At 33.7% G+C, this 14,417-nt stretch overlaps 1 protein-coding gene across 1 annotated transcript; it reads right to left on the bottom strand.

Annotated features, from left to right (window-relative positions):
- Positions 1–9,685: 9,685 nt before the first annotated feature.
- LOC138334949 (uncharacterized) lies at positions 9,686–13,750 on the bottom strand. The gene is made up of 4 exons (XM_069283825.1): positions 13,613–13,750; positions 12,305–12,428; positions 11,771–11,919; positions 9,686–11,045 (listed from the first exon to the last, which is right to left on the bottom strand). Exons 1-4 carry the CDS (start codon positions 13,665–13,667, stop codon positions 10,873–10,875), a joined length of 501 nt encoding a protein of 166 aa, XP_069139926.1. The 5' UTR covers positions 13,668–13,750; the 3' UTR covers positions 9,686–10,872.
- Positions 13,751–14,417: the final 667 nt, after the last annotated feature.

The following is a 14,417-nucleotide window of genomic DNA, read 5'->3' as shown; positions in this document are numbered from 1 at the left end:
GTATGTAACTTCGCGGGAATTCCGATGGAATTCTTATGACAGCGACATTGATGAAGGGAGCTCCTGTACATGCTCTTAGCAGGGCCGAGTTCAGCTAGATTATTTTCCATAAACTAATGTCTTAGAGTGTCATTGAATGAACATTCACAACAAAGATGAACTGCTGTGATGTCAAAAGTCAGAGAGAATAATGGGCACTGGTTACCAGTAAAGATTATATGGCGGTCTCGAGCTTATCAAAATTGCCATGTATACATGATATTTTCTTTTTTTTTTCCCCCTATTTTTTGACTTGGCTATCTCTCTAAAGAACCCCGCTTTTTATTATTGTTTGTTTACGGATTAGACCTGTTGGTAGCCCATAAATTATAAAATGGCTTCCTACAGAACATTTAAAAATTGCTAAGCAATATCATCATACCGTTGTATAATATCCTAAACGGGGTGTCACGGGAAACAACTCTTACAAGTATTCGTCTTGAGTATATTTTAGAGTTACTTCCCTTGCCACCAAACTACTAAAATACACTATAAAATGTATTATCATACTTATAATTTTATTTAAACGAAAATACATAGAACATCTTATATGAGTGGCTTTGTGATATGAAATTTATCAAACGAGTTCAATAATTTGATATGCCACGAGCCTTTAGGTGAAAGCCATTTATCTATTACATTGTATGGTCTGGTTGAGAGGGCACTATTGCCTCATAGTATTGTCGAGGGATGGAATACTGCCCGAGCCGAGTTTGATAAATTTCATATCACAAAGTCACGAGTGTATCTTAGATTCTTTTTAACACATAACTTTTATTAATTAAAGATGCTCCACCGCCGACAGAGCATATTTTTTATGTTATGGAGATATAACACAAAAATCTGAGTGTACTCTAAATAAACCGCGTAGCGGTTTATGATGAGAGTACACTAAGATTTTTGTGTTATATCTCCATAACATAAAAAATCTATTCAAATTAATCCCTATAATTCAATTTACTAAAGATAATCTCTTCAATATTCAAAAATCATTTTGGGACTCTTTTGTCAATGAAATCATTACGCCGTCATCTTAGCCAATCAGAAGCAACGTTATAAACGGCGACGCCATTTTTTCTTTTATGGGCTGATAAAGTAAATTTTTAAGCCAATGAAAATGCTCGTAACAAGCAAAATTGAATTATTAGAAATATAAGCAACACTTTAGAAAAGTAGAAATCAGGCTCGGATGTGACGTTTCCGTCCACTGAGACAAACATGCGACGTCATAGTTATAAATCATGACGTCAAAACTACATGTGACGTTATAATTACAATAGTTCATATGTTGTACTTGTAAAGGTGATAAAACAGATTTTAAATATGCTACTTTTGTGTTGATATTTGTTTATTTTTATGCACTTTATGATTTCCAACAAAAAATATATGTTGTATAGAATTCGACGTAATTTCAATAAAATGTGCTTAAAACGAACTTCGGTCCACAACGACCCTTGTCTAGAACGATCGCATCGCTTATCGCCCCTGATATCACCAGGTGGCCGTAGATTCGTGACGTCATCTGAGACCGACAGCTGTGACAAGAGCCAGGAAACTCAACAGGGCTGTGTTGCGGTTTGGCGATTATGAATATTTAAAACAGTCGCGCTACGTGTAGTGGATATATTCAATAATTCTAGTGGAAATGAATCCGTATAAAATATAATATGACTGAAGGCAAGGCCTTAAGGGCGCAGCCAGATGTTTTAATATGAATCATGCACGACATAGTAGAAGACATACTTTAGAAATAAAAGAACACACTTTAAACTATAGAAGTATATGATGTAATAATTGTCTATCATAAACTCAAAGAAATGAACTCAAAGATTCGGATTTCTCTGTGTCCATGCGAATCCTATGATTTCGCGCCATTTGTTGACGTAATGTAACGTCATGATTCCTTGTGCTCATCTTCGTCTTGGTGGATATTTTGACTGCATTCTATAGCTTTTAATTTTCAAAGTGTTATAATTATTATTTTAAAAAAATAATAAAAAAAATGTTTAATTACCCCTGTTATGCATTTGCATTAGTTAAATATATATTTACTGGGGAGCGCAGTACTGGAGCAACGCACAACCTTCCAATATGTATGAAAAAAAATGGCGGCCGCAAACTGAAACTGTCAGTATGTAGCATTGAATTTTGAAGATTGTGTTTTTTTCTTATATTTTCAGGTATCTGTTACCTTAGAAGTGCTTCGCACTTCGTGCCCTTCGTGCCTTTCACCTAGCCGGCCGGGGTTCGATCCCCGGGCACGGACGTGAAAAGGTTAACAGTCACTTGCCCGATCACTTGGGTTTTCTCCGGGCACTCTGGTTTCCTCCCACACTAAGATCCCTCGCGCGCTTACATCCAGGCCATCGAGAGTGATTTGCATAAGGTGTATAACTTGTTTCGTAATCGATGTAAAACAAATTAAGTTTAAATTTAATAGACGTGAAATAACGTTAGACTTGAAAACATGGAAATGATTTTGTTAAAATTCTACGTGAAATAAAGTTGATAAAAGGTTAAAATTGGCAGTGTATTTAATTATTCTGTTTCACAGTATTTTAACAATGAATATATTTCTTCTTTATAACAAGCGACTATACAGCGCCAATTTCAAAACAAAGCAAGTAACTACATAGTTTTAACCGATAATCTGACAACTTCAAAGTCACTTGTGTGAAAGAGATATTGTGTCCATTGATACATATCTATGTTTTATATATTGTTGGATAAATTTATAAATTTGTGATGGTATCTAAATCATTGAAAATAGACAAATTACCAAGCGAGTTCCTCAATTCTCTGGTGATGAACAGCAATTTTACTAACGAAATTCCGGCTAACCCTTAACACTTTGTAAGTCACTAGTAGTTAAAATTGCTATCAAAAAAACCCATAAAGAATGAATAAAATTGGCTAAAAAAATATCCACTACCCATCATTTCATTTGCTTCAGCAAGTGATCCGCTACGAATTTCAAAACAAAAATACTATATAGTACACTTCCGTTCGTTTTAAAGAAAATGTTTTCACTCAACACCTGAACATTTATAATTCATTTATTTACAATTACATGTATTTATTTATCTCCTTAGTCTCAAAAAAGGAACTGCGTATCTGGGAAGCTGTAAGAAAATATGTATGCACGCTTATGTTAAAAAAACTCGAAATACTCTCTCTCTCTCACTCATGGAGTATGTAAGAAAAAAAGGAAATGTAAATTGTATGTTTAAAACTACTACGTTTATCCTATGTTTATAGTGATTTCGAGTATGCATGAGATTTCGTTTCTGAACAACATTTTTCAGTCTGCCATCTTCAAATTTTGAATCCGGATATTTGTGATATTGTTGGAGAGGGCTTGATTTAAGTTGAAATAACTTGTGCCCAATCCTTTTGTTTCAATAAAATACGTTTAACTAAACTCGAAACACAACTTTACCTACCAGGGCCCAGTTTCATGAACATTCCTTAATATAAGGAATCTCTTAACTTAAAGATGATCCACCTCTAACTAATGCTGTTTTTTCTCTATCAAAAACAGGAGCAGACGATTCAGTATTTTTCTTTAGTTACAAAAGTTACTTACTTTGCACCATTACCACAATAAAAAAGTTTGAGCTTCTAATTTTATTTCAAGTTAAAAACCTGAAAAATAATTAATTGCATCCCGAAAAAAATCCGTGGCACTATACCCTATATGGAATGAAGTACTGATTGCGCATGCACAAAAGGCAAAACACATTATTTTATATTATTATTTTTTGTGCTAATTAAACATTTATCTACATGATTTAACACCAATTATTTTCAAAAGATGAATATCATTTATGCTCTGTCGGCGGTGGAGCATCTTTAACGTTCGCCATAGGAAAGCATTACATACTTTAAAGCCGCATAATCCGTATCTTTCAGGGTCCGTAAATCAACAAAAGAAAATTAGGGTACATATATTATAAAAAGTTATCAACTTTCCCCTAATTACACACCCAAAAAGTCCCGAGTTCAAAAGAAATTAATGATTAAAATGCATTTTCAATCGTAGACGATCACGTGACTTTCCAGACCAAACGAAATGGCGTGCCCAGTCAAAAGTGTGTCGTTCATGTTCGCAGGAACTTCTACGGAAGAACTTGTTACTTATCATGAACAAGTGAATGTTTTGTTATGTGATGAAGTTAAAGAGTCCCTCAGAACAATATATATACATTAACGTCGTCTAAACAATACTTCCATTCGGTCATTTTGAGTGTTTACAATACGGCAATCGGTTGACTATGCTTTGCCTAATTTCCGGGGGCCACCGGAGGGATTTTTGTGGGAACGGTATTAAAACTTCGTATAAAATACGTGTTGCGATACCATACAACGTTCTAGACAAGATAATAAATTGTACAAAAATGTACCAGATATATAAATAATGAAAATAGACAAGACACATCGTACTATATAGAGACGAAAATGGTTTTCTACATGTAAATCTCTGGTGATATTTTTTAAAATAAATATCTCAGACGATATTTGACTTGCTTTGGATAACCATATAACTTGTTTTATAAAGGTCCAAATGAAATATAATAATAAATCAAGTAAAATAAGCACGGAGAGCAAACTTGACATAATATGCATTTTTGTTCAATGTCATATGTGTATACATGTATACATACATATCTTATAGTTAAATAATCACCATGTACCGCCATTAACGAGTATAAAACTTAATACATGTTATTTTATGTATATTTCTGATATTTATGTTGGAAAAGCTCCATGTTCGTTAAAAAACATGATGATAAATTTCTGGTGAAACTATAAACAATTGGTTATATGATTTCAAGGATTACAGAAAATTTAAAAAAAAAATAAAAGGAAGAATGGGGTTGAGGTTGCAATAAGGTTTTTTTAATGTGTGTTAAAAGTTCTGAATGTCTAACATGTAATTATGTATATATTATATTTTCTGTGTAGATAATGAAGACGGCTCCCTTAGCTAAATTTGTGATGTACATGTACATGATAGATTGCCAATTTGCAATGAACCATATAGCTACCATATAATATGATGTCCAGCTGTGAATTTGCCTCTGAATCAAATGAATCAGAAACATGCATAATAAAAGACCTAGGTGTTTCTTATACAATCATATTCATGCACAAATAGCACATTCATATGCATTGTATAGTGTCATGTACACATACATGTATTGTGCATTGAATTTTAAGTCAATAGAAAAATGACTGGAGTTCAAACTACCATCCAGTAGCAAATAAGCTGACCATAGCATGTGATTATCATGTCATCAGAGTAATTGCAGTAAAATTCATTTTTTAGTATGTATATAGTCTAACCTGGTGGAAAATCTAACTTTATTAGTTGTATTTTGTTAGTTTATCTTTATATATTCAAGCAATCCTTATTCCTTTAGTGTGATCTTGCTCCAAACACTAATTATGTGAAGTTGCTAAGAGCTTGTACATGTAGACCTTGATTGACCTGGACTAATTAGAAGTTATTGTCAGTCTATTCCTTTCTAAATCAATCAAAACTTTGCAACTTAAAATAGTCAAAAATGAATAATGCAATTTAACAACATGCATCACAGGGTATTGTCTCTACAGATATATGGATATTCTTATATATATGTGCAATCTGTGTATTACACAACAAGATTTTTTTATTACACATAGGGATATAAGTATATATCTATAGAGCCAATATCTTGAGATTTGACACTGACTTTTGACCCAAATAACCTTTGATCTAGCTCCAGTCTTGTTTGCTATTTATTTTCTGTATTTGAACATTTCTGAAATGAACACTACATAATTAAACAACTCAGACATATGACATATATTATTTTAATTGGTTTATTGTTCATAAATTAAAATTACATCCGGATCCTTGTCCCATATAAATTATTCAAAAGTTATACACACAAGGGGTGTAAACATGCAATAATCATTACTATTCCTTTTTTCATTTGTGTGAAGAAGAAATGAATAATTTGAAAATATCCTGGTGATAATAGTAAAGAATTATGCTAGGTTTGTTCTGTCCTTCCTTCTTGAAAGTAATTTCTTTCTGGTTCATAATGGGTACATTACAAACAGACTTTATTTTTTACTGTCAGTTTTGATCTTAGAGATACATGTAGTTGTTGTTTTTCCCTTTTATTTTTGGGCGAGCTGCCATCACAACTTGCACTTCTGTCATCTGGTTGAAGGTCCCATATATTCTATAAAGAAAATGTGGAGTAAATGTCAGTTATGTACATAGATAAATACTGTATACATGCATGTACATATTCTTTCAGTGTAAGCCTACATGTAAATCAAACTAGTTCCAATTGTTTTCTGTCAAACACAAACTTATAACAATTACACATTTTTTGAACACGTTTATCAAAATCAAACCTCACTAGATACTAAGTTAGTCATTTCTTGAATTACAGAGGTCTAGGCATTTTCATGTGAAGAATAATGGTACTAATTAGTGCCAGAATTTATGTAGCCTAAATATATTGGACATAATATATAATACATATTTTAAAAAGTCAATTACTATTCTTTACTTAAACCACTTATGATGTATTGGTGTGAATTTTATATAATTAAGACCAGCAGATAGGATAACGAGTACGTGACTAAGTGACTGTAAGTCTAAAAAAAATACAATCTTATACACACGAGCACTGATGAAGTAAGTTTGAAAGTGGCTTCTTTAATACAGTAATATCCATAGCGTACAATAAAAGGATATATATTACTGATATACATCAATACACAAATAGATATCGGAAAAGATATCACACTCCTGACGCTGCAAGCCTGTAACAGTAGCTACATGTATATCGTACATGTATAACACTGAAGAATGCGATCATCTTTTAAGGAAACACGTATAATATGACTCTATTAATGTTTCTGTTGTAATCCAAGATTAAATCTGTTATATGTTCCCCAATTTATCAACACTTTTCCTGATTTCTAATCTCTATTTTACTATGGTACCAATTCCAAAGAGCGAACAAACGCTTACAGAATATAACTGTTACCCCTTCGGGGCCCCACTCACCTTATAGAGACGAAGAGAAGTCAGTTTATGTGGTTTTTGTAGATCATTCACAATTCATAGTTGTTGTCATAGCTCGAATTCGTTTCCATATAACATTCTCAGCAATTCAGAACATTTTTTAGTTTAAATAATTTCCTTATTCACTTCGAATCAGCAGTTGATTCTAAGCCGGCGAGCTTTCACTTCAAAGCTCGCTCCATTGCGGTTAACAACTTTTATTTCCGGACATGCGCAAAGTAGCATTTCTAAGCTTTGGAGGCGTTAACTTTTGACTTTCTGTCGGACCGCGCGTAAGTCTAAAGTAAAATTTTGTATATTTATATCTTTGGACCTCTTAACTTTCTAGACTTGTAATTTGGGGAAAGTTCATAACTTTTTAGGGCTATTACACCATATCTTGTCATTTTTTTTTTACAGACCCTGAAAGATACGGATCATGCGGCTTTAAGGAAGATTAAGATTTTTTTAGACTTTTGTATTGCTTTCCAATGGAGAATTTTAAGTTAAGGAATTCCTTAAAGTTAAGAAATGTTCATGAAAATGGGTCCAGTGCAACACTACATAATTTGGCGGAATCTTTCAAATGCATTCACAAAATTTACTAACACCATTAACACTTCAATGAAAAATTTGAGCTTCTTGTTTTGTTTTAGATAAAAATGGTAAAAATAATTTTTAAAATGCGTCCCGAACAAAATCCATATACTATGTCATTTATAAGGGCGCAGCCCTTCGTGCCCGAATGGTACGAAGTGCTAAGGTAACACGTACATAAAAATATAAGAAAAAAACCCAATCTTCATAATCCAATACTACCTACTGACAATTTTCAGTTTGCGGCCGCCATTTTTTGTACCTATGGGGAGGAGAATCATGGGTAATCACCATGGATATGATGCTTTAAAGTAAGCTCATTTTATAATCGAGCGGTTCAAAGGCTCTTATGATCTGACAAACGTAATCTTCATCAGGAAGAAGATCAGTGCTATTAGGTGGCAGTGTACAGTAGATTTGAAAAATTCAGCAAAATTAAGTGCAGGCTTTAATTATGTACACATAGCTTTTTAACCTTAAAGAGACAATTCACTCAGGCTAATTATTTTACATAACCAAGAGGCCAAATATAGCATAAATGTATTGTTCTACATTTCTTATGAAACATATAACGTAAAACATTGACAAATTCCTCAACATTGTTAAGTATTTTAATTAATATCGTTGAAATATCAAATCGTTGTTCAATACGATTAAGCAGGTACTATATGAACGCTGTACCCATACCCGAGCCAAAGTCACGCACGTTAAACAAATGAACTACATAACCACTAAGATGGTGATAAAATGATTTTTTGGCAAGACAATTCACATAATAAGGTAAACACACTACTGTCAGAGCAATTTGAGCAGTTCTAGACAAAAGTTGCATTACTCTACGAGCACGGGATAGGGTTCGGCATACAAGAAGTTTGACCACAGTGTGTAATGGCGGACAGCGAGAGAGTTGGAACATTTCACACACATGTCACCACCATGGGCTTTTCAGGCATATCACAGTAAAACCGACTGATCTAATTTCCATTAGAACTGGGTTTTTTTCGATAGATGTACAAATTTTAATGTTCTCTTAGACTGAATTGCCCCTTTAAATAACATCTATATAAAAGTATATATATTTTTAATCTACACAACATTTGCAATAGTTATGCAGAGTTCATTTTTGGACAGGTCCGCTTTTTGTGGTTTTGTGAGCCTGTAAAAACCATGGTAACCAAATTTGGTTTTTTAAAAAAATGCAAAAAATTGGGATTTTCAACCCAAAATTACACCCCCTCTAGGAGAATTTTTTTTCTTGAACACAGTTTAAAACCAAGCATCACTGCCGTGATAGCGGAACTGAGCCTATTTCGACATAGGTATATCATTAAACTTTTGAGCAATCTTTCCTCGTACCCCAGCTATCAATTTCTGCTGCTACAGTATTGAGTTTTTCCATCTTAGACGCACATTCGGATACCCTCTAAACCATTAATCTCAAACCCATTTTGGGGAATTTCTTTATGCAAATGTGATGCCTGCATATAATTCTCTAGATTGAATTCACCAATTTTAGGACATATACATTTTTTTAATTTTTTATGCATATAATAAAACAGGGACTTTCTGCTTAATAAAAATCTCACCCATGGCCATTCGGTCTTACTGTACACTGCTACCTTACTCTTTATTTGTAAGCGTTTAAGTGATTTAGACCACCTTCCAATATAATCAGCTGACCAAAAACGGAATATCTGTTACGGAAATAAAATTTCTTCCTTCTCTAATAAGGGTTTCCTTCTCAAACGTGGGTTTCCTTCTCAAATGTGGGTTTGGGGACAAGGATAGAGTGTGAATACTAATTAATATAAAATAAACAGAAAATTCGGCTACTTTTTTCAATAAATTGCACTTTTTAACGTTGCATAATTAATGATTACAGAAACATCTGGCTGAGCCCTTAAAGGCCCAACTTCGCTAGCCAAGGGTATTAGTCCGATTCTCTTTCTATTACAAAGAGAATCCGACTAATACCCTTGGCTAGCGAAGTTGTTAAAGGCCTTGCCTTCAGTCATATTAGACGATGATTTTACAACTATCGTACGAGAGAAAGAGGGGGGGGGGGTGATTGGTTGTTACCAAGTTCATTGTTTTCACTAAAATTTGTGTACTATATTACATTGTATGATGTACTTAATGGGTGCAGGTCTAGAGTTAATCCTGAAACCTTTTTTACCCATGCTATGATCTGGCTCCGATTTCTTGAAACAAACGTGCAGACTTAAATCAAAACTTTGTTTTACTCCTTCTATAATTCATACGAAAAATTATGGCTTAAGTTGGGTTTTGACTTAGGTTTGTTTCGAGAAATCGGGGCAAGATATTTCATTGATAATTCTCGTTTGCTATTGATCTGTTGATATTACAAATATTTCTCATTTAAAGTAATTGCATACATCCAAACCCTGGCCCTATACATCAGTTATAGTGTATCTATTCTCCGTTTGAATATAAGCAGTTTAAGGAAACATAGCATTTGAAAATGACATTATCTGCGTCACCGAGACTCACCTTGGTAATACAGGGTCACTCAACTTAAGAGCGAGGAAAATATATGATCATGAACACTTTCACTACCAACCATAAAATGAGACTATTAGGATTGACTTATGAACTTTGTCGCCCTAGCAATAATATCCCGTGAGACCAAGTCATTTTCTCATTCTAACATACTGAATATTACATCCTCATTGTCAATGCAGACGTGAGTTCATGTTTAAAGTGAACAGTCGGGCAAGGATGGCTAAAGTCGGTAAAAATGGTGTGAATGTATCCAATATAATTTCTTATGAAATGGAAAAATAAAATCTCTCGTCAAAATCTGTATGCGTACGAAGAAATTAATTTAAAGTATGGAAATTCTAAACCGTCCTCCCGGCTCACTATGTCCGTGGTTACATTTCCACGCAGCCTCGCTTTCAATGCTTTCAACTTTTCTTTACTTTAATGGTCAGAACTGGGAAACTAAGGAGAACTTGACCGTCGTATTAATATGTGAGAACTTTTGGAAGGCCAATGAACGCATTTAGACTGGTTTTCTTTGCCCGACTATTCACTTTAACGTTATCTAGCTGCAAGATAGGTATAGTTAATTATATAATTAGTGTTCTGAGAATAAATATTTTCTGTCTTTGGATCTGTCGTCCTAGTAACGATTCCTATGGTTTTTACAGCACGTGTCCCTCTCGTTCTTTGATCTCATGTAGACTGTATGGCGGTGGGTTATAGCTAGGAATACTCTCGGTATCGTCCTGAATCGGAGGTAAGTATTCGTCGGAATGGGGATGGATCGCTGGTGGGGAGGATATACAGGTATACTGGCTCTCCGGTCTGGATATACCTGTTATGAAATAGGTTTGTTCTTAGCTTCTCATCAGGGCCAAGTTTCATGAATGTTCCTTAACTTTAAGGAATACCTTAATTTAAATATCCCCATAGAAAGCATTACAAAAATTAAGGGAAAAATCTTAAATTAAGGAGCCTTCCTTAAAATATGTAATGTTTTCCTGTGGTAAATTTTAAGTTAAGGGATTCCTTAAATTTATGGAATGTTCATGAAACTGGGCCCTGCTTACATGAATTTCAAATGACATGGCATTGCACGAAGTCTATGGATTGATAAACTTCATGTAGGCCTATACATGTACTTTACAAGTCCTTTATCTCATTTTATCGACGAAGATTTAGTGAAGCTTTGTCTTTCTTCTCTTCTCACATTGACATAATCACAATGAATTATACACTGAAAGCAAAGCATACTCTATCTCTCTTTCATTATCAGTTGTGTTTTGAAAATATCGTTGGCAAACGAAAAACGAACATGAGGACTGTATACAGTGTACCTTCAACGTTGAGACAAAACCAATAATAATGAAAAATAAAACAAAATAAATATCCTAAAAATCGTCTGTTTTTCATTTAATGTACCAACGGCTAACCCGGATACAAAAGATAACTATCTCATTGTGCTTAGTTTGAAATATGTTATGTTTAGCTCATGTTATAGGGGAAAAAAAATACAACTGCTATTTTATCACAATGGTACATGATCTTCATGTAACTTACATTCTAAACTTGTCCCAAACTCGGATGGTACATGGATTCTTTGAATGGTTGTTTTTGATGCCTTATAACAACAGCATAGTACGATGATGACGAGTGATACCAGTAAAATAGTGCTGCAGACAACTATACCAACTACAGTCGCCGTCACTCTGGAACACAAAAATAAGACTCTTTAGTGACCGGGGAAAACGACTGATTTAATTCGGAATTAGAACTTTCATCGTGGAAAAAAAAAAAACCAGTGGCTCTTTAGCCTAGAGAAGCACAAAATTAAAACAATGCTACACCTCTGACGAATGACATTTGTTCTCTATAAAAAAGTAGCAGACGAATTGGTATTTTTTCAGTTACAATAGTTACATATTTTACATCATTGAAATGTTTGGGCTTCTTATTTTACTTCAAGATAAAAATATTAAAAAAATGATTAATTACGTTCCGAAAAAAAAGTCCAGAGAAAACATGTCATTCATCTTTAAAATGGCGTCGTCGTCCTGATCAAGTAATAGTTTGATTAAGTGATATCGTACTTACGAGGAACAGCACGTTCTATCTTGTACCGTTCCACAACATGATGTTGGACAGAACAATGTTCCTTCCTGTTGGCTACTAGCATGGTCAGTGTAGCTATAATAACAGTACTGCTCCGCTCGTATTTCTGGTCAAAATCAACAAACAGACTTTAAACTGACTGATGTTAAAGATGCTCCACCGCCGACAGAGCATATATGGCATTCATTATTAGAACAATAATTGGTGTTTAATCTTGCATATATATGTCTAATTAACACAGAAAATGATATAAGATAATTTATTTTGCCTTTGGTGCATGCGCAATCAGTACTTCATTTCATATAGGATATAGTCACGGATTTTTTTCGGGTTGCAATAAAAAAATTTTTTGTATTTTTAACTTGAAGTAAAATTAGAAGCTCAAACTTTTCAATGGTGGTAATGTAACTTTTGTAACTGAAGAAAAATACTAAATCGTCTGCTCCTGTTTTTGATAGTGAAAAAATACCAATTGTCAGCGGTGTAGCATCTTAAATCTACGTGATGGTGATTTCAGTCGACGTTTGCTGTGTATGAAATCATTTTATGGGGGGGGGGGGGGGGCACGATGTAATACATGATGCATATTATCATAGTCAAGAAAGATACCCTTAAAACGTCGATTTCGAGATACCAAAATGACATCCACGTGGGTGAATTACGATTTTCCGTCGATTAGTCTCTTTTCCGGTGCTTGTGATGTCATATTTTGAAGTGTTTTTTTTTTTGTGTTTTTTTTTGTGTAACATCATAATCACCAGAAGGTGGGACAAATCGACGGTAAATCGCTTTTACCCATGTAGTTTGGGTATCTCGAAACTGACGTATTGTCAACTACAGTTTCAACCAGTGAACACATGTAGTCGGTTTTGTTTTCAAAATTAACACTATACATGTACCATAGAATCTATTAATATATCAATATACAATTCATACATATAACGTGTTCATAATTATGTCGGTATTGAAATATGATAGGTATCGCTGTCTGATGTCTAGTCAGGTTGAACCCACATTAAAATTTAACTGAAGCATGATGTATCGGAGTGTATCTGATCATATGAGTATTGGTATTACCACATCTTATCAGATTGATCAATGGAAATTTAGGTACTTTAGGCAGTGGATATATCTATATAAAACAGCATTCACGTGTGTTAGTTAAAACCACAAACATTTTATGTTTTAAGTTCTCAGTAAATCGAAAATATAATTAGCATTTAATTTTATCAATCAATTTTAAACTTTATCTTCCTAATTACGTAACGTAAATATATGTAGTATACTTACCTGTGAACAAAATATATCCACTAATGATGTGTAGTGTTACATATACCGCCGCCATATTGAAACTTCCTGTATAGCATAGTTTGATCTGAATTCATGAACCGACCGCTCTTTATATTTCGGAACTCATATCTATTTGTATCGAATTAGTCAACTATTATAATATTTAAAATTCAAAGGTATAAAACAAGCTGAAGTCCTGAAATTTTGATTTAGATTACTATTTAAAGAACTAAAATATATTGTTTAAAGTAATGTATGAGGACATTGCAATTTAGAATAGTTATTTTGTCTTTTGTTAATTTTCTTAATAGATTACTGTACTTTAAATACCATCAATCACTACACTAGTTTGTATTATCAGATACATATAGTTGTGCTGCGGAGTGTTTCCGTTATTAGGTTATTATCTTGACTTCTTCAGGTCTATATAACATAAGTGTTGGGACGTTCCGCCTTATTGCATATCCATACGTGTGCATTCTAGCTCGCTATTCAAGCTGAGGTGTGTCGGGAGATCTTTTGTCGATACACAGTAACACATGCCTTATCAAGCTTTGTTAGCTTACTTTAGGGCAAAAAATATTTGATAAATTAAAATTGCGGTAAATCTTTATTTCATTATGATAAAAAAACATCCTTCTCCCGCAATATATATATTATATATACGGGAATATCCTAATCACTTTTATAATTTCCCAACATGAACCATTTATCAACGGTGACCATTATTTAATAAATATAAGGCAAGTGGTTGACTGTCAGACACCTTAACCACTCAGCCACTGTGACCAGAGATGGAGGGCTA

This window comes from Argopecten irradians, chromosome 11, assembly GCF_041381155.1.
Source record: "Argopecten irradians isolate NY chromosome 11, Ai_NY, whole genome shotgun sequence".
Lineage (NCBI taxonomy): Eukaryota > Metazoa > Mollusca > Bivalvia > Pectinida > Pectinidae > Argopecten > Argopecten irradians.
Note: the sequence above shows the minus strand (reverse complement) of the source record. Positions and strands in the feature narration are given on the sequence as shown.